The sequence below is a fragment of the Bombina bombina genome, chromosome 3 (assembly GCF_027579735.1).
Source record: "Bombina bombina isolate aBomBom1 chromosome 3, aBomBom1.pri, whole genome shotgun sequence".
NCBI lineage: Eukaryota > Metazoa > Chordata > Amphibia > Anura > Bombinatoridae > Bombina > Bombina bombina.
The window spans coordinates 236229980-236255887 of record NC_069501.1 but is presented as its reverse complement, the minus strand read 5'-3'; the positions used below and the strand labels follow the sequence as shown (position 1 = coordinate 236255887).

Here is a 25908-nt window from a genome sequence, read left to right as displayed (position 1 = left end):
TAACATTGTGCTCACTCCCGTGAAGTTATTTAGGAGTCTTCACTGATTGACTACACTGCATGTCTGTCAAAGGCACTTAGATAAGGAGGCTGTCTGCAAATGCTTAGATACAATGTTATCACAGAGGTAAAAAGTATATTAATATAACTGTGTTGGTTATGCAAAAACGGGGAATGGGTAATAAAGGGATTATCTATCTTTTTAAATAAGAATTTTTTTGGTGTAGACTGTCCCTTTAAGGAAAAAAAACTTTCACAGTGCAGTCAGAACACAGCTCTGTTTGAAGAGAACTGTCTAATGTGGAGCAGCACTGCAAAGTTAAAGCGCTAACAGTTCCTGCATGCGTCCTGCTCTTTCTGTGATGACATCTCAGATCATTGCATGTTCTGCATTGGGGATGAACACTAAGGCCCCCCATTTATGAAGCTGTTTTATCAGCTTTTGGGCAATTTTGGTGCATGCAGACAAAATTAAAGGAGAATCCAGATCTGAGTGGGGATCTTTTATAGGAATCAATCCCGTTACGAAAATATCCGAAGGGAACGAGCGGCTGCTTACTTCCGTATTTGGATGCTCACAAAGGATCTTAATGCACATACCTACCAGTCCTGTGACCCAGTCACTGTTATAGATTAAGTATAAATTATGCTTTGTTTTTCACTCATTTGGTAAATCCAACTAGAAACAAATATGTAGCAGAGTTAGCATTGAGAAGTCAGCAGGGTGTATTTCATGTTCTGAGAACTAGAAATTCCTCAATTTAAAGTGCTAAATTACATGAGAAGTCAATTTATTTCTAGCATCAATTTTGCTTAGTTCTCTTGGTATTGTCTATTAAAGAGTAATCCTATGTGAGCTCAGGAGCATGCACGTGTCTTTAGCCATCTGGCAGCAGTGTTTGCAACAATGATTATGGCAATAATATACAGTAGCAAGCACGTCTGCCTAGAATGCTACATACACTTTATGGCAGCAGAAATGCCAACTAAGCAGAACATTGCAATAAACATTGTTGGAAACACTGCTGCCAAATAGCTACAGACAAGCGCACGCTCCTTGAAAAGTGGATGGCTCCATCTGAATAATTAATATTTCGTTTGACCTTACTGACCCTTTCAGATCATTTTGTACCTTGCTACAGAAATGCCTGAGAAAAGCTGCTGTAGAAGGCAACCTTGGATCTCAAAAGGCAAACAAGACTCAGGTTCATTTCAAACCGCAGGATCACTAATCCAACCCTGGATAACAATGAACAACAATAAATGGTATTTTAGTCTATAAATATTATTACGAGGGCAAAAATGTTTTCATAACTTTGCTGTCACATCTTTCTAATAAACTATGAATCTGAGTTAGCTTTAAGACAGAGTAATGTCACTATAAGGATAAAAACAACAACATCCTCATCTTCATTTAGAAGCCAGTTATGCAAACGATTATATAATGTACATACTTCAAGCAACAACATACTAGTCTACTAAAAGTACAAAAGAGCTTCTAACTAGAAAGTAATAACGGTTGCACCAATAGCTATATTAATAAAGGAGCCAAAAGTAAAATTTTTAGTTACCGAGGCTTCTAACCTTCTGAAGCCCCGATGTGCTCAGTTACAGGGTCACACGTCTATTTGTTATTATTATTAGGCTTATGCTGTAACAGTTACCGGGAAGACAGTCTCCTTTCCTGTTGGAAGCGGCAGCCACAGACATGTTTTAAAGCAGCAGATCGGGACGGTGAGAATGGCACACTCAGTGAAGCTCCATGTCGGTACCGGCCCAAAAGCGACAGGCAGCGCCGTGCAGCACACGCCGCCATCGTACTGTCTGAAGTTGAACGTGTGACGTCATGCGTACAAGACAGGGCAACGTGCGGTACATGCTGCTAAATGACAAGTGGTGACCTTCTTACCACAATGCTTTGCAACGTTGTCAGCTGACTGCTGGGCCGAGATGGCAAAATCAGTACGGTCAGGGGAATTACTCCTAAAAACTCTTCGGGAGCAGTTGTCAGGTTTGAAACCGAGTGCTAAGGCCGAAGCTGAAGAAGCACTGAACAACGGACCCGGGGCTATAGTGTCATTCAATCTTCTGCGGGAACTTCACCAGGTCCTACGGGAGAAAGGTTCGTTCGGAAAGGACATGTTCACCTTGTATGGATGAGTCATGATAGATTTTAATTTCTAACTGAAAGCTTTATGTTACCTGTGTGTGTGTGGAGGTGAGCGCTGTATGCCACGAGTGTGTGTCTGGAGGTGAGCGCTGTGTGTGTCTGGAGGTGAGTGCTGTGTGTCACCTGTGTGTGTGTCTGGAGGTGAGTGCTGTGTGTCACCTGTGTGTGTGTGTCTGGAGGTGAGTGCTGTGTGTCACCTGTGTGTGTGTGTCTGGAGGTGAGTGCTGTGTGTCACCTGTGTGTGTGTGTCACCTGTGTGTGTGTCACCTGTGTGTGTGTCTGGAGGTGAGTGCTGTGTGTCACCTGTGTGTGTGTCTGGAGGTGAGTGCTGTGTGTCACCTGTGTGTGTGTCTGGAGGTGAGTGCTGTGTGTCACCTGTGTGTGTGTCTGGAGGTGAGTGCTGTGTGTCACCTGTGTGTGTGTCTGGAGGTGAGTGCTGTGTGTCACCTGTGTGTGTGTCTGGAGGTGAGTGCTGTGTGTCACCTGTGTGTGTGTCTGGAGGTGAGTGCTGTGTGTCAACTGTGTGTGTGTCTGGAGGTGAGTGCTGTGTGTCACCTGTGTGTGTGTCTGGAGGTGAGTGCTGTGTGTCACCTGTGTGTGTGTCTGGAGGTGAGTGCTGTGTGTCACCTGTGTGTGTGTCCAGAAGTGAGCGCTGTGTGTCACCTGTGTGTGTGTCCAGAGTAGGGATGCACCAAAATGAAAATTCTGGACCGAAACCGATACCGAAAATTCAGGATGATCCTGGCCGAAAACCGAAACGAAACCGAAATTGTTTTTTTCTTTTTTACAGTGTGTGTGTAGCTGAGAGAGCTTGTAGGCGGGAAAGCTCCAACAAATGGACATGGTCACTTGTACAGTAGGGCGTTATCTGCAGTGAAACTGGAGCTCTATAAGGGAGAGCGTGGTTATAGCCAGACAACAATACGAGGTGGACATGTGTTTTGTTTTTGGGTGTAGTTATCCGTGCGATGAGCGTGGCTGCACCTGATCGTCTCTCATCATATCTCCGCCTAGTTCCTGGTTCGGGTCTCACAGTGACCCGTCAGATTATATGTCCGGAGCCCCAAATGGAGTCTGTCTGTCACCTATCACCAGGACCACTGGACTTAGCTACAACCTTACGTGCAAGGTGGTTATAGAAAGTTACTGTGCTTTTTTGTATACACTGTCTGGTGGGTGCTAATTTGTACCAACTGTGTGCGAGATTGGGGCTTATGCTTATAAAGTGTGCACGCATATTTGCCTCAGGCGAATAGAATGTCTACGCACAAGAGGTTGATGTATGAGCACTGTATATAAGGCTTAAAGATATTCACTGTGTGTGCTTAGGGCTGTGTCTGATAATATCAAGTGTTTATAAACATGTTACTTATCCTCCTTTGATATTTGTATTCACTATTCAGAACTTTGGTTTCCTTCTCTCCTGGTTTCAAATATCATCATGTTATGGTACTTATGTGTGTGCTCTGTGTACCATGCCAGTGCTGTGCTGCTCACCTTATGCTAAGGATAGACATGTAACTCAATAGAACAGGGGAGGGCTGTACATTGTTAGCCATTTTGGTCCTCTTTGGGCCGAAATTGGAATTGCACATTTTCGGCGGCCCAAATTTTGGTGCATCGCAAGTATTATTCTTTATTTAGTTCTGTGTAACAGAATCAGATTTAACCGTTTTTGTTTTGTTACTAGTTATCAAAATAAAGTATAGTCCTAGAAAACTATTATTATATGCAAAACAGTAAGTCAAGTAATGAACTCAAACAGCAGCTGTAGGCTGGCATCAAATTTAAAATATGCTACACAATAATTTTGCCGAAAATAAAAGGCAAAAAAAACGAAAACCGAAATAACAAAAAATGCTATTTTCGGCCGAAAATTTCTGCGGCCGAAATTTCGGTGCATCCCTAGTCCAGAGGTGAGCGCTGTGTGTCACCTGTGTGTGTGTCCGGAGGTGAGCGCTGTGTGTCACCTGTGTGTGTGTGTCCGGAGGTGAGCGCTGTGTGTCACCTGTGTGTGTGTCCGGAGGTGAGCGCTGTGTGTCACCTGTGTGTGTGTGTCCGGAGGTGAGCGCTGTGTGTCACCTGTGTGTGTGTGTCCGGAGGTGAGCGCTGTGTGTCACCTGTGTGTGTGTGTCCGGAGGTGAGCGCTGTGTGTCACCTGTGTGTGTGTGTCCGGAGGTGAGCGCTGTGTGTCACCTGTGTGTGTGTGTCCGGAGGTGAGCGCTGTGTGTCACCTGTGTGTGTGTGTCCGGAGGTGAGCGCTGTGTGTCACCTGTGTGTGTGTGTCCGGAGGTGAGCGCTGTGTGTCACCTGTGTGTGTGTGTCCGGAGGTGAGCGCTGTGTGTCACCTGTGTGTGTGTCCGGAGGTGAGCGCTGTGTGTCACCTGTGTGTGTGTGTCCGGAGGTGAGCGCTGTGTGTCACCTGTGTGTGTGTGTCCGGAGGTGAGCGCTGTGTGTCACCTGTGTGTGTGTGTCCGGAGGTGAGCGATGTGTGTCTTCTGTGTGTGTGTGTGTCCGGAGGTGAGCGCTGTGTGTCACCTGTGTGTGTGTGTCCGGAGGTGAGCGCTGTGTGTCACCTGTGTGTGTGTCAGGAGGTGAGCGCTGTGTGTCACCTGTGTGTGTGTCCGGAGGTGAGCGCTGTGTGTCACCTGTGTGTGTGTCCGGAGGTGAGCGCTGTGTGTCACCTGTGTGTGTGTCCGGAGGTGAGCGCTGTGTGTCACCTGTGTGTGTGTCCGGAGGTGAGCGGTGTGTGTGTCCGGAGGTGAGCGCTGTGTGTCACCTGTGTGTGTGTCCGGAGGTGAGCGCTGTGTGTCACCTGTGTGTGTGTCCGGAGGTGAGCGGTGTGTGTGTCCGGAGGTGAGCGCTGTGTGTCACCTGTGTGTGTGTCCGGAGGTGAGCGCTGTGTGTCACCTGTGTGTGTGTGTCCGGAGGTGAGCGCTGTGTGTCACCTGTGTGTGTGTCCGGAGGTGAGCGCTGTGTGTCACCTGTGTGTGTGTCCGGAGGTGAGCGCTGTGTGTCACCTGTGTGTGTGTCCGGAGGTGAGCGCTGTGTGTCACCTGTGTGTGTGTCCGGAGGTGAGCGCTGTGTGTCACCTGTGTGTGTGTCCGGAGGTGAGCGCTGTGTGTCACCTGTGTGTGTGTGTGTGTCCGGAGGTGAGCGCTGTGTGTCACCTGTGTGTGTGTGTCCGGAGGTGAGCGCTGTGTGTCACCTGTGTGTGTGTGTCCGGAGGTGAGCGCTGTGTGTCACCTGTGTGTGTGTGTGTGTCCGGAGGTGAGCGCTGTGTGTCACCTGTGTGTGTGTGTCCGGAGGTGAGCGCTGTGTGTGTGTCCGGGGGTGAGCGCTGTGTGTGTGTGTGTCCGGGGGTGAGCGCTGTGTGTCACCTGTGTGTGTGTGTCCGGAGGTGAGCGCTGTGTGTCACCTGTGTGTGTGTGTCCGGGGGTGAGCGCTGTGTGTCACCTGTGTGTGTGTGTCCGGGGGTGAGCGCTGTGTGTCACCTGTGTGTGTGTCTGGAGGTGAGCGCTGTGTGTCACCTGTGTGTGTGTCTGGAGGTGAGCGCTGTGTGTCACCTGTGTGTGTGTCTGGAGGTGAGCGCTGTGTGTCTGGAGGTGAGCGCTGTGTGTCACCTGTGTGTGTGTCCGGGGGTGAGCGCTGTGTGTGTGTGTGTCCGGGGGTGAGCGCTGTGTGTCACCTGTGTGTGTGTGTCCGGGGGTGAGCGCTGTGTGTCACCTGTGTGTGTGTGTCCGGGGGTGAGCGCTGTGTGTCACCTGTGTGTGTGTGTCCGGGGGTGAGCGCTGTGTGTTACCTGTGTGTGTGTGTCCGGGGGTGAGCGCTGTGTGTCACCTGTGTGTGTGTGTCCGGGGGTGAGCGCTGTGTGTCACCTGTGTGTGTGTCTGGAGGTGAGCGCTGTGTGTCACCTGTGTGTGTGTCTGGAGGTGAGCGCTGTGTGTCTGGAGGTGAGCGCTGTGTGTCACCTGTGTGTGTGTGTCCGGGGGTGAGCGCTGTGTGTCACCTGTGTGTGTGTCTGGAGGTGAGCGCTGTGTGTCTGGAGGTGAGCGCTGTGTGTCACTTGTGTGTGTGTCTGGAGGTGAGCGCTGTGTGTCACTTGTGTGTGTGTCTGGAGGTGAGCGCTGTGTGTCACTTGTGTGTGTGTCTGGAGGTGAGCGCTGTGTGTCACTTGTGTGTGTGTGTCTGGAGGTGAGCGCTGTGTGTCACTTGTGTGTGTGTCTGGAGGTGAGCGCTGTGTGTCACCTGTGTGTGTGTCTGGAGGTGAGCGCTGTGTGTCTCGAGGTGAGCGCTGTGTGTCACCTGTGTGTGTGTCTGGAGGTGAGCGCTGTGTGTTTGGAGGTGAGCGCTGTGTGTCACCTGTGTGTGTGTCTGGAGGTGAGCGCTGTGTGTCTGGAGGTGAGCGCTGTGTGTCTGGAGGTGAGCGCTGTGTGTCTGGAGGTGAGCGCTGTGTGTCTGGAGGTGAGCGCTGTGTGTCTGGAGGTGAGCGCTGTGTGTCTGGAGGTGAGCGCTGTGTGTCTGGAGGTGAGCGCTGTGTGTCTGGAGGTGAGCGCTGTGTGTCTGGAGGTGAGCGCTGTGTGTCTGGAGGTGAGCGCTGTGTGTCTGGAGGTGAGCGCTGTGTGTCTGGAGGTGAGCGCTGTGTGTCACCTGTGTGTGTCTGGAGGTGAGCGCTGTGTGTCACCTGTGTGTGTCTGGAGGTGAGCGCTGTGTGTCACCTGTGTGTGTCTGGAGGTGAGCGCTGTGTGTCACCTGTGTGTGTCTGGAGGTGAGCGCTGTGTGTCACCTGTGTGTGTGTCTGGAGGTGAGCGCTGTGTGTCACGTGTGTGTGTGTCTGGAGGTGAGCGCTGTGTGTCACCTGTGTGTGTGTCCGGAGGTGAGCGCTGTGTGTCACCTGTGTGTGTGTCTGGAGGTGAGCGCTGTGTGTCACCTGTGTGTGTGTGTCTGGACGTGAGCGCTGTGTGTCACCTGTGTGTGTGTGTGTCTGGAGGTGAGCGCTGTGTGTCACCTGTGTGTGTGTGTGTCTGGAGGTGAGCGCTGTGTGTCACCTGTGTGTGTGTGTGTCTGGAGGTGAGCGCTGTGTGTCACCTGTGTGTGTGTGTGTCTGGAGGTGAGCGCTGTGTGTCACCTGTGTGTGTGTGTCTGGAGGTGAGCGCTGTGTGTCACCTGTGTGTGTGTGTGTGTCTGGAGGTGAGCGCTGTGTGTCACCTGTGTGTGTGTGTGTCTGGAGGTGAGCGCTGTGTGTCACCTGTGTGTGTGTGTCTGGAGGTGAGCGCTGTGTGTCACCTGTGTGTGTGTGTGTCTGGAGGTGAGCGCTGTGTGTCACCTGTGTGTGTGTGTGTCTGGAGGTGAGCGCTGTGTGTCACCTGTGTGTGTGTGTGTCTGGAGGTGAGCGCTGTGTGTCACCTGTGTGTGTGTGTGTCTGGAGGTGAGCGCTGTGTGTCACCTGTGTGTGTGTGTGTCTGGAGGTGAGCGCTGTGTGTCACCTGTGTGTGTGTGTGTCTGGAGGTGAGCGCTGTGTGTCACCTGTGTGTGTGTGTGTCTGGAGGTGAGCGCTGTGTGTCACCTGTGTGTGTGTGTCTGGAGGTGAGCGCTGTGTGTCACCTGTGTGTGTGTGTGTCTGGAGGTGAGCGCTGTGTGTCACCTGTGTGTGTGTGTGTCTGGAGGTGAGCGCTGTGTGTCACCTGTGTGTGTGTGTGTCTGGAGGTGAGCGCTGTGTGTCACCTGTGTGTGTGTGTGTCCGGAGGTGAGCGCTGTGTGTCACCTGTGTGTGTGTGTCCGGAGGTGAGCGCTGTGTGTCACCTGTGTGTGTGTGTGTCCGGAGGTGAGCGCTGTGTGTCACCTGTGTGTGTGTGTGTCCGGAGGTGAGCGCTGTGTGTCACCTGTGTGTGTGTGTGTCCGGAGGTGAGCGCTGTGTGTCACCTGTGTGTGTGTCTGGAGGTGAGCGCTGTGTGTCTGGAGGTGAGCGCTGTGTGTCACCTGTGTGTGTCTGGAGGTGAGCGCTGTGTGTCACCTGTGTGTGTCTGGAGGTGAGCGCTGTGTGTCACCTGTGTGTGTCTGGAGGTGAGCGCTGTGTGTCACCTGTGTGTGTGTGTGTCTGGAGGTGAGCGCTGTGTGTCACCTGTGTGTGTGTCTGGAGGTGAGCGCTGTGTGTCACCTGTGTGTGTGTGTGTGTGTCTGGAGGTGAGCGCTGTGTGTCACCTGTGTGTGTGTGTGTGTCTGGAGGTGAGCGCTGTGTGTCACCTGTGTGTGTGTGTGTGTCTGGAGGTGAGCGCTGTGTGTCACCTGTGTGTGTGTGTGTGTCTGGAGGTGAGCGCTGTGTGTCACCTGTGTGTGTGTGTGTGTCTGGAGGTGAGCGCTGTGTGTCACCTGTGTGTGTGTCTGGAGGTGAGCGCTGTGTGTCACCTGTGTGTGTCTGGAGGTGAGCGCTGTGTGTCACCTGTGTGTGTCTGGAGGTGAGCGCTGTGTGTCACCTGTGTGTGTCTGGAGGTGAGCGCTGTGTGTCACCTGTGTGTGTGTCTGGAGGTGAGCGCTGTGTGTCACCTGTGTGTGTGTCTGGAGGTGAGCGCTGTGTGTCACCTGTGTGTGTGTGTGTCTGGAGGTGAGCGCTGTGTGTCACCTGTGTGTGTGTCTGGAGGTGAGCGCTGTGTGTCACCTGTGTGTGTGTGTGTCTGGAGGTGAGCGCTGTGTGTCACCTGTGTGTGTGTGTGTCTGGAGGTGAGCGCTGTGTGTCACCTGTGTGTGTGTGTGTCTGGAGGTGAGCGCTGTGTGTCACCTGTGTGTGTGTGTGTCTGGAGGTGAGCGCTGTGTGTCACCTGTGTGTCACCTGTGTGTGTGTGTGTCTGAGGTGAGCGCTGTGTGTCACCTGTGTGTGTGTGTGTCTGGAGGTGAGCGCTGTGTGTCACCTGTGTGTGTGTGGTCTGGAGGTGAGCGCTGTGTGTCACCTGTGGTGTGTGTGTGTCTGGAGGTGAGCGCTGTGTGTCCACACTGTTGTGTGGTGTGTGTGTCTGAGGTGAGCGCTGTGTGTCACCTGTGTGTGTGTGGTCTGGAGGTGAGCCGCTGTGTGTCACCTGTGTGTGTGTGTGTCTGGAGGTGAGCGCTGTGTGTCACCTGTGTGGTGTGTGTCTGGAGGTGAGCGCTGTGTGTCACCTGTGTGTGTGTGTGTCTGAGGTGAGCGCTGTGTGTCACCTGTGTGTGTGTGTGTCGTGAGGTGAGCGCTGTGTGTCACCTGTGTGTGTGTGTGTCTGGAGGTGAGCGCTGTGTGTCACCTGTGTGTGTGTGTGTCCGGAGGTGAGCGCTGTGTGTCACCTGTGTGTGTGTGTGTCGGAGGTGAGCGCTGTGTGTCACCTGTGTGGTGGTGTGTCCGGAGGTGAGCGCTGTGTGTCACCTGTGTGTGTGTGTGTCGGAGGTGAGCGCTGTGTGTCACCTGTGTGTGTGTGTGTCCGGAGGTGAGCGCTGTGTGTCACCTGTGTGTGTGTCTGGAGGTGAGCGCTGTGTGTCTGGAGGTGAGCGCTGTGTGTCACCTGTGTGTGTGTCTGGAGGTGAGCGCTGTGTGTCACCTGTGTGTGTGTCTGGAGGTGAGCGCTGTGTGTCACCTGTGTGTGTGTCTGGAGGTGAGCGCTGTGTGTCTGGAGGTGAGCGCTGTGTGTCACCTGTGTGTGTGTCTGGAGGTGAGCGCTGTGTGTCTGGAGGTGAGCGCTGTGTGTCTGGAGGTGAGCGCTGTGTGTCTGGAGGTGAGCGCTGTGTGTCTGGAGGTGAGCGCTGTGTGTCTGGAGGTGAGCGCTGTGTGTCTGGAGGTGAGCGCTGTGTGTCTGGAGGTGAGCGCTGTGTGTCACCTGTGTGTGTGTCTGGAGGTGAGCGCTGTGTGTCTGGAGGTGAGCGCTGTGTGTCTGGAGGTGAGCGCTGTGTGTCACCTGTGTGTGTGTGTGTGTCCGGGGGTGAGCGCTGTGTGTGTCCGGGGGTGAGCGCTGTGTGTCACCTGTGTGTGTGTGTGTCCGGAGGTGAGCGCTGTGTGTCACCTGTGTGTGTGTCTGGAGGTGAGCGCTGTGTGTCACCTGTGTGTGTGTGTGTCCGGAGGTGAGCGCTGTGTGTCACCTGTGTGTGTGTCTGGAGGTGAGCGCTGTGTGTCTGGAGGTGAGCGCTGTGTGTCACCTGTGTGTGTGTGTCCGGGGGTGAGCGCTGTGTGTGTGTGTCCGGGGGTGAGCGCTGTGTGTCACCTGTGTGTGTGTGTCCAGGGGTGAGCGCTGTGTGTCACCTGTGTGTGTGTCTGGAGGTGAGCGCTGTGTGTCACCTGTGTGTGTCTGGAGGTGAGCGCTGTGTGTCTGGAGGTGAGCGCTGTGTGTCTGGAGGTGAGCGCTGTGTGTCACCTGTGTGTGTGTCTGGAGGTGAGCGCTGTGTGTCTGGAGGTGAGCGCTGTGTGTCTGGAGGTGAGCGCTGTGTGTCACCTGTGTGTGTGTGTGTGTCCGGGGGTGAGCGCTGTGTGTGTGTGTCCGGGGGTGAGCGCTGTGTGTCACCTGTGTGTGTGTGTCCGGGGGTGAGCGCTGTGTGTCACCTGTGTGTGTGTGTCCAGGGGTGAGCGCTGTGTGTCACCTGTGTGTGTGTCTGGAGGTGAGCGCTGTGTGTCACCTGTGTGTGTGTCTGGAGGTGAGCGCTGTGTGTCTGGAGGTGAGCGCTGTGTGTCACCTGTGTGTGTGTGTCCGGGGGTGAGCGCTGTGTGTGTGTGTCCGGGGGTGAGCGCTGTGTGTCACCTGTGTGTGTGTGTGTCCGGGGGTGAGCGCTGTGTGTCACCTGTGTGTGTGTGTCCGGGGGTGAGCGCTGTGTGTCACCTGTGTGTGTGTCTGGAGGTGAGCGCTGTGTGTCACCTGTGTGTGTGTCTGGAGGTGAGCGCTGTGTGTCTGGAGGTGAGCGCTGTGTGTCACCTGTGTGTGTGTGTCCGGGGGGTGAGCGCTGTGTGTGTCCGGGGGTGAGCGCTGTGTGTCACCTGTGTGTGTGTGTGTGTCCGGGGGTGAGCGCTGTGTGTCACCTGTGTGTGTGTGTCCGGGGGTGAGCGCTGTGTGTCCGGAGGTGAGCGCTGTGTGTCACCTGTGTGTGTGTCTGGAGGTGAGCGCTGTGTGTCTGGAGGTGAGCGCTGTGTGTCTGGAGGTGAGCGCTGTGTGTCACCTGTGTGTGTGTCTGGAGGTGAGCGCTGTGTGTCTGGAGGTGAGCGCTGTGTGTCACCTGTGTGTGTGTGTCTGGAGGTGAGCGCTGTGTGTCACCTGTGTGTGTGTCTGGAGGTGAGCGCTGTGTGTCTGGAGGTGAGCGCTGTGTGTCACCTGTGTGTGTGTCTGGAGGTGAGCGCTGTGTGTCACCTGTGTGTGTGTCTGGAGGTGAGCGCTGTGTGTCACCTGTGTGTGTGTCTGGAGGTGAGCGCTGTGTGTCTTCTGTGTGTGTGTGTGTCTGGAGGTGAGCGCTGTGTGTCTTCTGTGTGTGTGTGTGTCTGGAGGTGAGCGCTGTGTGTCTTCTGTGTGTGTGTCTGGAGGTGAGCGCTGTGTGTCTTCTGTGTGTGTGTGTCTGGAGTGAGCGCTGTGTGTCACCTGTGTGTGTCTGGAGGTGAGCGATGTGTGTCTTCTGTGTGTGTGTGTGTCTGGAGGTGAGCGATGTGTGTCTTCTGTGTGTGTGTGTGTCTGGAGGTGAGCGATGTGTGTCTTCTGTGTGTGTGTGTCTGGAGGTGAGCGCTGTGTGTCTTCTGTGTGTGTGTGTGTCTGGAGGTGAGCGCTGTGTGTCTTCTGTGTGTGTGTGTGTCTGGAGGTGAGCGCTGTGTGTCTTCTGTGTGTGTCTGGAGGTGAGCGCTGTGTGTCTTCTGTGTGTGTGTGTGTCTGGAGGTGAGCGCTGTGTGTCTTCTGTGTGTGTGTGTGTCTGGAGGTGAGCGCTGTGTGTCTTCTGTGTGTGTGTGTCTGGAGGTGAGCGCTGTGTGTCTTCTGTGTGTGTGTGTCTGGAGGTGAGCGCTGTGTGTCTTCTGTGTGTGTGTGTCTGGAGGTGAGCGCTGTGTGTCTTGTGTGTGTGTGTGTCTGGAGGTGAGCGCTGTGTGTCTTCTGTGTGTGTGTGTCTGGAGGTGAGCGCTGTGTGTCTTCTGTGTGTGTGTGTCTGGAGGTGAGCGCTGTGTGTCTTCTGTGTGTGTGTGTCTGGAGGTGAGCGCTGTGTGTCTTCTGTGTGTGTGTGTCTGGAGGTGAGCGCTGTGTGTCTTCTGTGTGTGTGTGTCTGGAGGTGAGCGCTGTGTGTCTTCTGTGTGTGTGTGTCTGGAGGTGAGCGCTGTGTGTCTTCTGTGTGTGTGTGTCCGGGGGTGAGCGCTGTGTGTCACCTGTGTGTGTGTGTGGAGGTGAGCGCTGTGTGTCACCTGTGTGTGTGTCTGGAGGGGAGCGCTGTGTGTCACCTGTGTGTGTCTGGAGGGGAGCGCTGTGTGTCACCTGTGTGTGTCTGGGGGTGAGCGCTGTGTGTCACCTGTGTGTGTCTGGGGGTGAGTGCTGTGTGTCACCTGTGTGTGTCTGGAGGTGAGTGCTTTTTGTCACCTCTGTGTGTGAGGGTTTTAAAAACGTTGCTGTCTCATCTTTCTAGGGACAGTAATGTCAAAATTAAAGTTTCATGATTCAGATAGACCATGTGGTTTTAGTCATCTTTCCAATTTACTTCTATTATCAATTTTGCTTTATTCTCTTGATATCCTTTGTTAAGGGTAAACCTAGGTAAGCTTATAGTAGCTCAGGAGTGTGCACGTGTCTTTTGCAGTCTATATATAATATTGCTATAAAAAAATGTTGCAGTCACTGCTGCCAAATGGCTAGACACATACACACCCTGAGCTCACCTAGGATTACTTTTTAATAAAGAACAAACATTTATGTTCACAGATTTTTTTTCTCTCTTAAGTTTCGCCTGTGTATCTTCATGAGCTGCTTGAAGATAGTGAAGTCTATTTGCCAGAAGTGAAAATACCTGAACGGGTAAGTTGTGTGATAGAATGAATTTGTGTGACCTTGAATTTGAGATTGAGGACCATGGTAGTTAAAGGGACATTTAAAGTATTTTTTATATCATACATATAAATGAAAAGCATTCAAAATGTTTATTTGGTTAATGATTTGCAAAAATACTTGAAAACTATGCTGAGTAGGTTTATGTTATGAAACCTAAATTTTTTCTTCCCTGATTTGGACAGAGCATACAACTTTAAACAACTTTCCAATTTACTTCAAATATCAAATTTGCTTCATTCTCTTGGTATCCTTTATCAAAAGAGCAGCAATTCATTAATAGAAGCTAGCTGAGCATGTCTGGTGAACCAATATGAGGCATATACCTGCAGCCACCAATCATCAGCTAGCTCCCAGTAGTGCGTTGGTGCTTCTGAGGATACCTGCATATGCTTTTCAACTAAAGATACCAAGAGAACAAAGCAAATTAGATAACAGACGTAAATTAGAAAGTTGTTGAAAAATGCATACTCTTTTTGAATCATGAAAGTTTAATTTTGATTTTACTGTCCCTTTAATTGTGGCCAAAATGGTCTTGCTGTAAATGTGTTTTTCACATTGCTCCGACCAAGAAGTGGTAAGCAAAATAAATAAATTGCAAATGTTTTTCTTTTTTTCTTTACAATGTATATTGAACATTTTATATTACAGTCTTAGTGTCTCATGCACCTCTTATAAGGGGTATAAAACTGACTTCTATTTGTGCGTGTGTGTCATCTAGGAGCCGTGAATAATGATTTATTTCCTTATTCAGAATCCACAGCTTGTGGCCCGTCTGGAAAAGATCAAAGCAAATTTGGCAAATGAGGAATATAAGAAGATAACAAGGAATATCAGTTGCCAGGTATTGGACCATTAGTTTGTGAAAAAAACACGTGTAGTCAAATAAGGAATACTGATTAGAGGAAAAACATTTGTAATTGATGGTTTATCCGAATTCAAATATTAGAGAGCAAGAAATTATTAGTTAACAAGTTTGGAATAAATTTATCTGATTTACATGAAATTTACTATATTCTTGAACAACATCATAGTGTAGTGTTTGATATATTTCTGGGATGAATGGGGGTTATTTTGCCAAAAAGCACTGTTTTCATGAATACATGTTTGCCTTAAATGGTCATTAAACACTACATACATTTTATAAGCACAGTATTGAGGTCAAGCCATGGATGCTGCTATGCTAAAATCTACACTACATTCCAGTACTGGCTTGTTTGCAGAAGTGCAGCACCTCTCCTTCAGATACCTGCAGTGTAACTTCAGTTCCATAATAGCAGCACCCATGATTAAAGGGAGGTGCATGAAATGTAGTTAGTGTTTAGTGTCCCTTTAAAGGGATATGAAACCCAAAATGTTTCTTTCAGGATTGAGATACAGCATGTGATTTTAAACAACAGCAACATTCAGCGTACCCAGTAAAGCTGAGAAACAGGACAAATCAGAGCTGTTAGATACCTGTTATATTTTCAAATTCTTCATAAGCTCAAAATCCATAAGCAATCAGTATCCAACAGGTAAAGGCATTGGCAGCATAAGACAGGCAGCAAAAGTAAAAAAAACAGCTCTGATTTGTCCTGTTTCTCAGCTTTACTGGGTGCGCTGAATGTTGTTGTCTATTAATTGTTTGAGCGATGATGGACCGCTCTCTTCTCCGCACCAGAACAGCTGAGTGAATGTGAGCACGTCACGGATACGTCAAGGGGTGTGTCGGACTACGTGAAGCGCACTGCATGATTTGGGATATTGCACACAGCAAGTGTTTGAGAGCTTCCCAACAGCTGAATTTATGTGATTTTAAACAACTTTCTTATTTACTTCTATTACAAATTTTTCTACATTCTCTTGGTTTCTTTTGTTGATAAGCAGGGACATAAGCTTAGGAGCCGGCCCATCTCCAGAGCACTATATGGCAGCAGTTTTGCAAGAATGTTATCCATTTGCAGTGTTTCCTGACGTGTAGTCCTCCAGACACTTACCTAAGTATCTCTTCAACATAGAATACTATGGGAACAAAGAAAATTTGATAATAGAAGTAAATTGCAAACTTTTTTTTTTTTTTAAATTGTATGCTCTGTCTGAATCACAAAAGAACATTTTTGGTTTGATATCCCTTTTAAAAGCAAAGACAATATTCTGAGCATCTTAAACTTTTGGATTTCCATACACACAATTTGTATGATACATGTTTGTTTTTGGTCTCAATACTGAGATGAAATGTTTGGTTGTCTCATTCACACAGGCCAAACAGAATGGAACACTGGCGGAACTGAGCAGACAAGGTGAAGTAAAATATCTCTGCTCTCAATCTTTCCCACTATTGGTTTCTTTCATCTTAGCAGCAGAATACTATTTTATGTAAGAAGCATGCCCTATGCAGGCCAATAATTGCACAAAATATTTTCAGTGTGCTGCTTTTTCTCTTTATCACCGATTTGTTGTTGAGTCTAGTCCCTGGAAGCCACTACATCTCTAAGATTTTACTTCTGTCTCCTAATTTTATGGATTATTTAATGCTTCGTGCTGAAAGTTCTTATATTTGTCTGAAGCGTTCACCACGCTGAGCTCCTCAGGCAGCCCGCGGCAGAACGCTATTTTTCAGTGAGGTTATGTTTCCACCTCTTAGCCAATAGCCGTGTGGGCCAGCTGGCAATTGTGCTGGATAGCTAGCACACTATTGGTTAAAATCCCCTCAGTAATAAAATAGTGTTCTGCCGTGGGCTGCTTGAGACGCTCAGTGCGGCAAACACTGCAGACAAATAAAGGAACTTTGAGCATGAAGTATTTTATACTTCATGACTGAAAGTCCCCTTTTATTTGTTGCACTGGTAAATCCTAATATTTCAAAAAACGCTAAAACTAATGTTTAGTAGATATGTTGTGCATCCTTTTTGAAAGAATTGCCAAGTTTTGATAGCACATTGTTCAATATATTCCAATGACAAAGCAAACAATGGTATTAAAAGTTAACTAAAGGGACATTAAAATAAATCATATACAGTGTTTTCCACAAAAAAAATTGCCAGCCCGGTGGCATTATGAAGTATCCGGGTGGCATTATGAAGTATCCGGGTGGCATTATGAAGTATCCGGGTAGGGGCAGTGTAATATTTTCTATTATTATATAATTTTCTGCTATCCAAAGCACAAATCAATTGCATCATAATAATAAAGCAAAATGTATTTGATGATAATGTGTGCAATAACAATTGAGCATTTTTTAAGGTTAGCTAATTTTAGCTTAATGTTGGCTAAAATTATACCTGGGTGGTCAGTAAAATCAGCCAGGTGGTGCACCCGCTAAACATGTCCTAGGGAGAACACTGATATAGTATAAATGTCCCAGAATTTTCAGCAGTTTTCAATATTGCAGTGTTTAAGAATTTTGCAGCAAAATTTAGTTTTTTCCTTGACACACAATGTTCTTTTGGGGGGGTAGTAGAACAAAATCATGAAAGAAGGTATGAGAGGAAATGACTGGGGCCACGGCCATTACCATTTTTGGTTTTTCTATGGTACAGAATCTCACTCCTATACTTGCAGAGTGATTGGTGTATCCTCTGCTAAATCTCTGTCAGATGTATGAGCCAGGTGCCTAATTTCTGTTCAGTTATTCTTTATGTGGGCAGCCAATAATTTGTTAAAGAATATTAAATGGAAAGTGTACTGTGATTTTAATGTGTTTCCAGTGATCCTTTTTACCTGAGGGGGTGTATTCAATTGTTCACAGATAGCTCCTTTATCTTGGTTTTGTTAATTTGAAGAAGCTACTTTTGCCTGTTGTATCCCAACCTATTCTGAACATTTCAATACTTAAGTACTGGTTATAGAAATGTATTTAACCCTTCGAGGTGCATGACAAGCCCTTTTCGTCATGCAGGGGGGTCGCCGATCAAACGCTGTTTTTGGCAATCCCCTGCACTACAGGCTGGGGATCAATGGGTAGCCTAGTGGACGGCACTCCAAGGGTTCATGGGAGTGCTGGTGATGTCACCATGTACACACGTGGTGACAACACAAAGGGGCTGAACCCGGATCCACCTGGAAAAATTACATGTCTTTATGTCTGTCATTGGGACATATAAGAGACACAAAAGCAAATGAAAATAAAGAGGAAAAAAGTAAAAACAGGAGCTAATATTAGCCAAAAGAGTAAATGTCAGCCAAAAAGTGAAATAGGTTTAAAAATAAGTATAATAATTCTCAAAATGTATTCAATTTGTGCTGACTACAGCCCTGTGTAGGACTTTGTCACACATCTCATCAATGCCTTTAGGTACTCCTGTTTGTAAGGCAAAAGTCTAGTCGTACGCCCTGTATACTGTTTATTACAAATATTACATGTTATTAAGTAAACCACATATTTCGAATTACATGTGAGATTGTGTAATATTTGATCATTTCTTTCTGTCACTGTAGAGCGAAAGGACTTTCCTACTCTAGCGAACTCACAACTTTTTACATGGTGATGAACAACATTTATAAAAACCTTTTTTGGGATTTAACAAGTAGATTGTTTATTCACTTTTGAGAAATCTCTCTTGAATATATCTTCCAAGGTTCGTACCCTTCTAGAAATACACTGGACACCTCTTGCTGTGATCATATTACCAATTTAAGGATCTTTCTCTAAAATAGGTAGGGATCTTTGCACAATTTCACAGATCTGATTATATTGTTTTCTATATATAGTGATAAATCTTAGTGTTGTCAAAATTGACAGCCTCAGATTTCCTAGAGATATCTCTTTCTCGCAATAAAGCAGATCTGTCAACTGTTCTGACCTAATCCTTCTGTTTTTTTAACAAGTTTGTATCATAACCTCTAGCTGCCAGTCGTTCATAACCTCTATACGGCCATGTCGTTCTTTTTCAAGGATGGCCCGATTTCTCTCTGTAGTGGGCGTCTGATGTGACCGTTGCCCTTTTTATGCCCGGAAGTGCGTCTGCACGGTTAGAGGCTTTGCTATCTAAGCGTTCCCTTGTGGTGGGGACCTACAGGGTTAAGGCTTCTTACGCCTTCTGGGGTGATTTGGGAGGGTTCGCTGGGACCTAGTCGAGGGAAGGTTTTCCTTTCCGGAAAGGTCTCAGCTGTAGTAGCCTAATGGTTAGCTTAGCTGCCTTGCAAGCAGAAGGTTTGCGGTTTGAAACCTGCTTCAGCTACTCGCACCTTGAATGTGTGCTCGCAAGCTGTTTTTATCGGTCTTCCCTTCTGTTTGTTCTGGTTCCTCGTCTCCTATCTAGGCGTGGAGGTCTCCCTTCTGGTGTTGGGAGGAACTAGCGTGTCTGGATTTTCTTCTGGTTCTAGAGTGTCTTCTTACCCTCTAAAATGAGCTGGTGAAGGGTTTGTCTAACTAGTTCTTGTTCAAGGGGCTGCCTGCCAAGATAATCTGGGTTGGCCTAGCTGCCTGGCAAGTGGAAGGTTGCAGATGGACCCAGTTATGGTTCCTTTTCTGGTATGTTTTCACAGATAGTTTTTCTTATCTGTTGGTTCTTGGTTCATAATACCTTGATATTCCCAGTGTTGTTATTTTTTTGGGGCTCTGCCTGCGGCAGAGTTGGCAAGTGTTTTTGCCTAACCCTTTGGGGTTGGATTTGTCCTTCAGGAGTTACATTGGTTTTCCTTTCTACCTTTATAGGAGGTGGTATTTGAATCTTATTCAAGGACCTATTTCCTCTGTTGTGGTGTTTCCATGTGTTATAGTTCAGGTGTTGCAACTATTACAATATGTTTTCCTTCTTGGGTTCTCCTTTCTAATAGGACTAGCCATTGTCCATATGGGATGAGGGTCTCCTCTTTTTTTTAGGGAATCTTATCTTGAAGTTTCTGTCAGACTTTTTCAGAATGTTCTGATTTTATATTAAGGTCGGGGGAGTGCAAGGTTTGGAAGCTGATTTACTTCCTCCTTGTTGGTGGAGGTGTGTGTTTAGCTGGCTTTAGGACACAGCGGGACACGAGCCTCCTCAGAGGTCTATGACTCAGTTTGAGTGCTGTGACATTTTGGGGGAGTCTCTGACATGAGTTCCTATGGTTCTGATTTTTGGACGGCTACTTGGTCCTCCTAACATCCTACATTTTTTGTCTTTAAGGTTTGCTTCTATGGAAGCCTTTGGGAGTTGTTTTGCAGGCTGTGGTGCCCTCAGATTGGGCTGCCTCTTATTGTCCCTCCCGTTAGCATTTAGTGTCCTCCTGTAGCTTGGGTATAATTTTCCCACAAGTAATGAATGCAGCTGTGGACTCTCCCTGTATTTAGAAGGAACACATAAATGATGACTTACCAGATAATTTACTTTCCCTTGATACAGGGAAAGTCCACAGCTCCTGCCCGCGCTCTCCGGTTGACTGCCCTAAATTTAAATTGTTTTTCTTCTGGCACCTTTTTCACACTGATATTTCTCCTACTGTTCCTTGTTCCCTCGGCAGAATGACTGGGGGATGGAGGAAGTGGGGGGAGGTATTGAAGCCTTTGGCTGGGGTGTCTTTGCCTCCTCCTGGAGGCCAGGTTCTGTATTCCCACAAGTAATGAATGCAGCTGTGGACTCTCCCTGTATCGAAGGAAAGAAAATGATCTGTTAAGTCATAATTTGTTTTTGATACGTATTTCTGTTTTTGTTCATTGAGGAACCTCTTATTGCCCTTGACTCCTGCTTGGATATCTTGCAGGTAGAGACTGCTGTGTATCTTCCAAGTTTTTTTTAACTAGAAAGAGTTTCAGTTTCTAGATTTTTGGAAGTTGATAACTCCTTTTTTGTCAGTGTTTGAAACATTAAATCTAAATCTTAGTGGATGGTGTGTACTGCCAAAATCAAAAACAAAGAGAGGCGTCGAAATGTGCACATCATTAGGTTCACAACATCAGAATGGAAAGAGCAAGCACAGGGTACTCACATTTGTGAGGAGCACACCAATGTGCTTGTAGGCGCAGGCTGGTTATCCCAGCTAACCAGCTAGCTGATCCTTGGTACTGGAACTGGATTACAGCTAGTAGGTGGAGATGGTCCGTCTCATATGGTAGCAAAGTGCTCAGATAGAAAGTTCAGATTATGGTATCGTATTAAAACTTTTATTGTAAAAAAAGTGACAACAAGATAAAATCATACCATAGAAGTTTGTTTATAAAAGAGCCATTTAAAATCAAGTAATATTGCAACGCGTTTCTCTGCGCTATTGCCGTTTCATCAGGCATTTTGTACTATATCAAGTATACACCCTATTGATGTATATGTGTATAATATCTGTATTTGTATATCTTCTCCTATTTTTAGAATGTATGCTTAGGAGCTGTAGATATATTTAATATACACACGGCCATGTTCTTTTTTCGGAGTTTTCCTAATTATCTTCCAACATTATTCACAATTTTAAATTAACTGCCCAGCCCTTATTATGCCTTCATCTCACTTTTCTTTTCTTTATTAGTAATAGTTTATAGTTTATTTTTTAGCTGATATAAGATCTGTACAAAACCATATTATTTGAAGGTTAATTCCCTTCTATTTTTTTAGTAACACTTTAAGATTTGGAACAAATCGCTGATAAACTGTGTTGCTATTTGAGGTATTGGTTGATATGACCGCAAATTGTTTACACTTTTTGTAAATTTTTACCTTTAAATATACACTTTCACTAACAATGCTATTTACATTTTGTGTTTCAATTCAAGTTTAATGTTTTTTTTCTCAAACCAATCACTGCTATAAATACACAATGCATTCTTTGAATTTGCAACACTATTTTACCTATGTGTCTACTTAATGACGTAAGCTGTTGTTTTACAAATAGTTCAATTTACACCTGTATAAATTATTTGAGAGGGGGAGTGGAGAGGGGGAGTGTTTACTCATCCCCGACGAATTGCCCTACAGGCACGAAACGCGTAGGTGGTTTCTTTAAGTTTTGTGTGGCCATAAATGCACAATAAACTGCAACCTTTTCACCTTGTGGATTGTGGACTTTTGTTCTAGTTCTACAATACACTGTCCCCCCTTTATTTTAATTTATTTTTTATTTTATTTTTATTAAATGTTTTATTGATTTAAATGTCATAGATACACTGTCAAATGCATAACATTTTCAACAAGGAAATAACAATACAAAAACAACAGTAAGTAAAATGCTCTGATCAGTCTTGTACACTGTCCCTTTTTAAATCTGTAAATCCAAGGGAAGTAGCTAAACATGTCTATAGCATTTTTGTTTGAAAAAAGGTAATAGGAACATTAAACAGTAAGTAAAAGCAAGATATAATGATGCTTTCAAAAGCAAAGATTAGCCGAAGAATAATATGTCAAATTGTTTAATCTGATTTAAATATTAAAGAAATTAGTGTGAATGTTTAGTTCCTATAAAGTTCTTTAGTTTTGCTAAAGTAATTGGCACCTCTATGATGTAAGCTAGGGTTTTTCTTATCCAAGCAAACAATGACTGTGTGGAATAAACAAATGTTAGTTATTTTATTTATCAGGTTTAAAGTCTCTTTATCATTGCTATTGTATTTTTCACACAACCATCATTTGCATAATTTGGGCCAGATTACGAGTGGAGCGTTAGAGGAGTTAAAAGTAAACTGTTTTCGCTCCTACGACGAGAGCAAAAAGACGAAGTTAAAATATCGGTGCGCGTTCATGTATTCCCCCATAGAAGTCAATGAAGCAAAAAAAGTGGAAAAACATCCTACTCGCGTGCAAACACGATCACATATTCTCAAGTGCGCTAACCTGACATGGAAATATGAATATTTCTATTCCAGCTTTCTTCACATAGAAGAATATGTTCTATTAGTGCATTGGAGCCCTTTGCAGTTGTGAAGACATGTAAAATCATATTTATGAAATATTCATATTTAATAAAGGTTTTAACTATGTATTTTTTACTGTAAATATTTCACATTCCAATGTTCTGCACATAGCATAATATGTTCTAAGTATTTATAAATAGATATATATAATGTATGTGTGTGTATATGTGTGTGTGTATGTGTGTATATATATAATGTATGTGTGTATATATGTGTATATATGTGTGTGTGTATATATATATATATATATATATATATATATATATATATATATATATATAAATACTTAGAACATATTATGCTATGTGCAGAACATTGGAATGTGAAATATTTACAGTAAAAAATACATTGTTAAAACCTTTATTAAATATGAATATTTCATAAATATGATTTTACATGTCTTCATAACTGCAAAGGGCTCCAATGCACTTCCATAAATGTGTAAATATGTATTTATATATATCCCAACCCTGTGTGCTAAATAGCACTCCAAAAAAGCTGTGATGTCACCAGAGCCACAGGCAGTTAACCCCAGTCCGGAATGGGTGCAAGAAACGAGGGGGATTACAAAAAAAAAGTAATACAAAACATAGAGACACCCAGCACTCACCAGCTAGCTCACAGCTAAGATAAAATCACAACTGGAAGGGTTAGTTACCGCATCTGGCCAAATGGGAAAAGATAGGAGCTTACCAAGTGTCTGATGAAAAGCCTGCTCCTAAATAAAACTTCATTTCATCCACTCTAAGACTCAGCGTTCCTTTTTCCTCATTCAAATGGGAAAAGCTCAGGCACCACGTCCCTTCCGTGTTTTGTATTTCTCTGGGTGATTACATCCACCTGTGTACCCCTTCTTTGTTCTCCGTTTGTTTGGCTTTGTGAGCTTGCATGGTGTGGCTGTGTTAGGGACTCAGACAGTGGAAAGGACCTTGACGTGGTGCCTGAGCTTTTCCCATTTGGCCAGATGCGGTAACTAACCTTTCCAGTTGTGATTTTATCTTAGCTGTGAGCTAGCTGGTGAGTGCTGGGTGTCTCTGTGTGTGTGTGTGTGTGTATATATATGTATGTGTGTGTGTATGTATGTATGTGTATATATATATATATATATATATATATATATATATATATATATATATATATATATATATATATGTGTATGTATATATATATATATATATATATATGTGTATATATATATATATATATATATATATATATATATATAAAAAATTCTAGCACCTGAGACCTCATATCTTTGAGCCCTTACTTTTTTTATGCACTTTGTAATGTATTTTTGATGTGTTTTGTGTAACCACAGCTCTGAGGATGCACTAATCATTCTAGTGTAAATCGTAATTGTGCTCAACAGATCAAGTTTACTTTCAACTTGTAATATAAGCGGGAAATCCAATAAGTGCAAACAACGGCGATAAACCCCTTATCACTCTTGCGTAACTGTAATCGCTCCACTCGTAATCTTGCCTTTTATTGGTCCCATCAGTCAGTTTAATAAAATGCATTATGTTCAGTTTGTGCATTAGAGAACACATTTTGTTAACTTATGTCCATAATAGAAAATCATTGTCTCTCTGCATGTTGTTTAATGTTTTTAATATTTAGTTTTTCTTGATGTTTACAGTGCGACCATTAAAGACCATAATTATTACAGTCTGTAACTTCTTTGTCACTGTGGTTGCTGCATTTGCGTGCACCTATATTGGAAGCCAATATCTCTTCACTGAAACAGCTGGGGTGAGTTCAGCCTAGGTGTGCGTGTACAGAATGTATCACTGCCTGCTTAAAAGGGACAGTAAAGTCAAAATGTAACTTCCATGAATCAGAGAATGCAATTTTACTTTACAATTTACTTCTATTATCAAATTTGCTTTGTTCTTTTGGTGCTTTTTGTTGAAGACTAAACCTAGGCAGGCTTAAAGGAGTGTACATGTGTTTATAGCAGTCTATGGCAGCAGTGTTTGTTACGATGTATAGCAATGCTCTCAGATGGCTTAATACATCTCCATACTCGTGAGCTCACCTAGGATTACTCTTTAACAAAGTAATCCAAAAGAACTAAGCAAAATTGATAATAGAAGAAAATAGGAAAGTTGTTTAAAATTTCATGCTCTATCTAATCAATTTAAAGGGACAGGAAACCCCAACATTTTATTCATGATTCGGATGATTCATGATAATCAACTTTCCAATATACTTCTATTATTAAATTTGCTTAATTCTCTTGTTATCCTTTGCTGAAGGAGTTGGCAGCTAGCGAACACATCTAGTTAGCCAATCACAAGAGACAAATTTGTGCAGGCACCAATCACCGGCTAACTCACACTATTGTAGGATATGTGCGTATGTTATTCAACAAGGGATACTAAGAGAACAAAAACATTTGAAAATAAACGTGAATTTAAAAGTGTCTTAAAATGAGATGCTTTCTATGAATTGTGCAAGTTTAATTTAGATTTTCCTATCCCTTTTAAGTTTAATTTTGTACTGTCCCTTTAATTGTACATACAGAATACCACCTGTTATTTAGTCCTCTCTTTAGGGGTCTGGGTGTTTACAGTAGAATTTAGGCTACCCTTTGGCACACTCACATGTTACAGTATGATAATAGACCACTACTTGTGATTTTTTTTATATAAAATTGTTGTTTAGAAGCAGGTTATCCAATTTAAAATCCCTTACTGTGTTTTTTTTCTCCTTCCAGCGTGTGCTCTCTGCTGTAATAGTAGCATCAATAGTGGGCCTGGCAGAGCTTTATGTCCTAGTGCGGACCATGGAGGGACAGCTCGGTGAGCTATAGCTGGCGTTACTTTTCTAGAAGACAAACAGCCACTTCTTCTGCGCAGGTGCTGGACTCACAAAAAAGTGATAATACACCACTGGATTCCATCACACCAGGGTTGTAGACGGATTGTTTTTATTTATGGATGTAGATTGACGGGAGCTGCTGTTTCATTCTGGCTTTAAAGGGGTAGCTTCACTGTTACAAAGCTTGGTTGCTTGGGAATTTACTGAGATAACTATTTACTGTGATTATTTTTATTAAGCAAGTTGTCACAAGGACCAAGAATAAAAACTAATAATACATGTTGTTTTGGTACAATTGTTTTCCTGTGTTATCCATTTATTTTCTGACTTTATTATTAAAGAATAAAAGATCACACTAATTTAATGTCGCCACTTTTTTTTATATTATACCTGTTCATTACAAACAGGTCACAAGTATTTTACATTAGCTGTTATTGTGACCATTATTGATTTTGTGTCCTGTGTTCTGGATGAGGGTTGTTTTGTATCACATTCAAAATAACCTTGCGCTCTCATCACAATCACATCCTAAGTTGCACACTTCCCATTCGCAGGCTACAAAGTAACAATCACAGCCGACCAATGGGTAACCCCTTTACCTATCTCCTTCTTTTTTTTAAGATGGCCACTGGGGTAGTGGCAAATATTACTACTTATTTGTTATACATAATGTAGATTTTTATATATACGTATGACTAATTTTTATCCTTATGAGCTATTATGTATTTGTTGTAATCATTTTGCTTTTACAACAATTTCAAAGTGTTTATCATTTGTATGTTTTTTTTTTTTTTTTTTTTTTATATATAATTCTTTTTATTTAATATTCAGATCCAATCACATGCACAGATCCAATAAAAAAAAGAAAAAAAACAGAGAACATGATCATAATGACTTACATTTTCAATAATGCTACATTGATTTAACTCTCTTTTCATTATATTATTATATATTATATAACACAAGTCAAAACACACAATTGCCTGTTCTCATAAGCTTTACAATCAAAGAGAGAGTAAACAAAACATACAAGTAGTTTCCAACCTTCAACTTAAATTAATCTCTGCCGTCTTTCCTCTGTGCAAAATTAAAAAAAATAACACAAATGCATAA

At 45.0% G+C, this 25908-nt stretch overlaps 2 protein-coding genes across 2 annotated transcripts in view; one reads left to right on the top strand and one right to left on the bottom strand.

Annotated features, from left to right (window-relative positions):
- The window catches only part of POLDIP2 (DNA polymerase delta interacting protein 2), a 59899-nt gene extending 58041 nt beyond the window's left edge, over window positions 1–1858 (bottom strand). Inside the window, exon 1 of the mRNA XM_053706207.1 lies at window positions 1664–1858. Coding sequence (XP_053562182.1) covers window positions 1664–1815 — 152 coding nt within the window. The 5' untranslated portion in view covers window positions 1816–1858. The remainder of the gene's footprint in view (window positions 1–1663) is intronic.
- Window positions 1859–1879: 21 nt separating this feature from the next.
- Window positions 1880–25154, top strand: TMEM199 (transmembrane protein 199). Its single transcript, XM_053706208.1, has 6 exons — window positions 1880–2121; window positions 13072–13145; window positions 13930–14019; window positions 15418–15457; window positions 23612–23724; window positions 24692–25154. Exons 1-6 carry the CDS (start codon window positions 1950–1952, stop codon window positions 24785–24787), a joined length of 585 nt encoding a protein of 194 aa, XP_053562183.1. The 5' UTR covers window positions 1880–1949; the 3' UTR covers window positions 24788–25154.
- Window positions 25155–25908: the final 754 nt, after the last annotated feature.

What these genes read in the sequence shown, in the direction of transcription:
- TMEM199 (XM_053706208.1), top strand. Translation starts at nt 1,950, where the DNA reads ATGGCAAAATCAGTACGGTCAGGGGAATTACTCCTAAAAACTCTTCGG. An exon ending in AAGTGAAAATACCTGAACGG is followed by an intron (nt 13,146 to 13,929) that starts GTAAGTTGTGTG and finishes TTCCTTATTCAG; the next exon opens with AATCCACAGCTTGTGGCCCG. An exon ending in GGCGGAACTGAGCAGACAAG is followed by an intron (nt 15,458 to 23,611) that starts GTGAAGTAAAAT and finishes TGATGTTTACAG; the next exon opens with TGCGACCATTAAAGACCATA.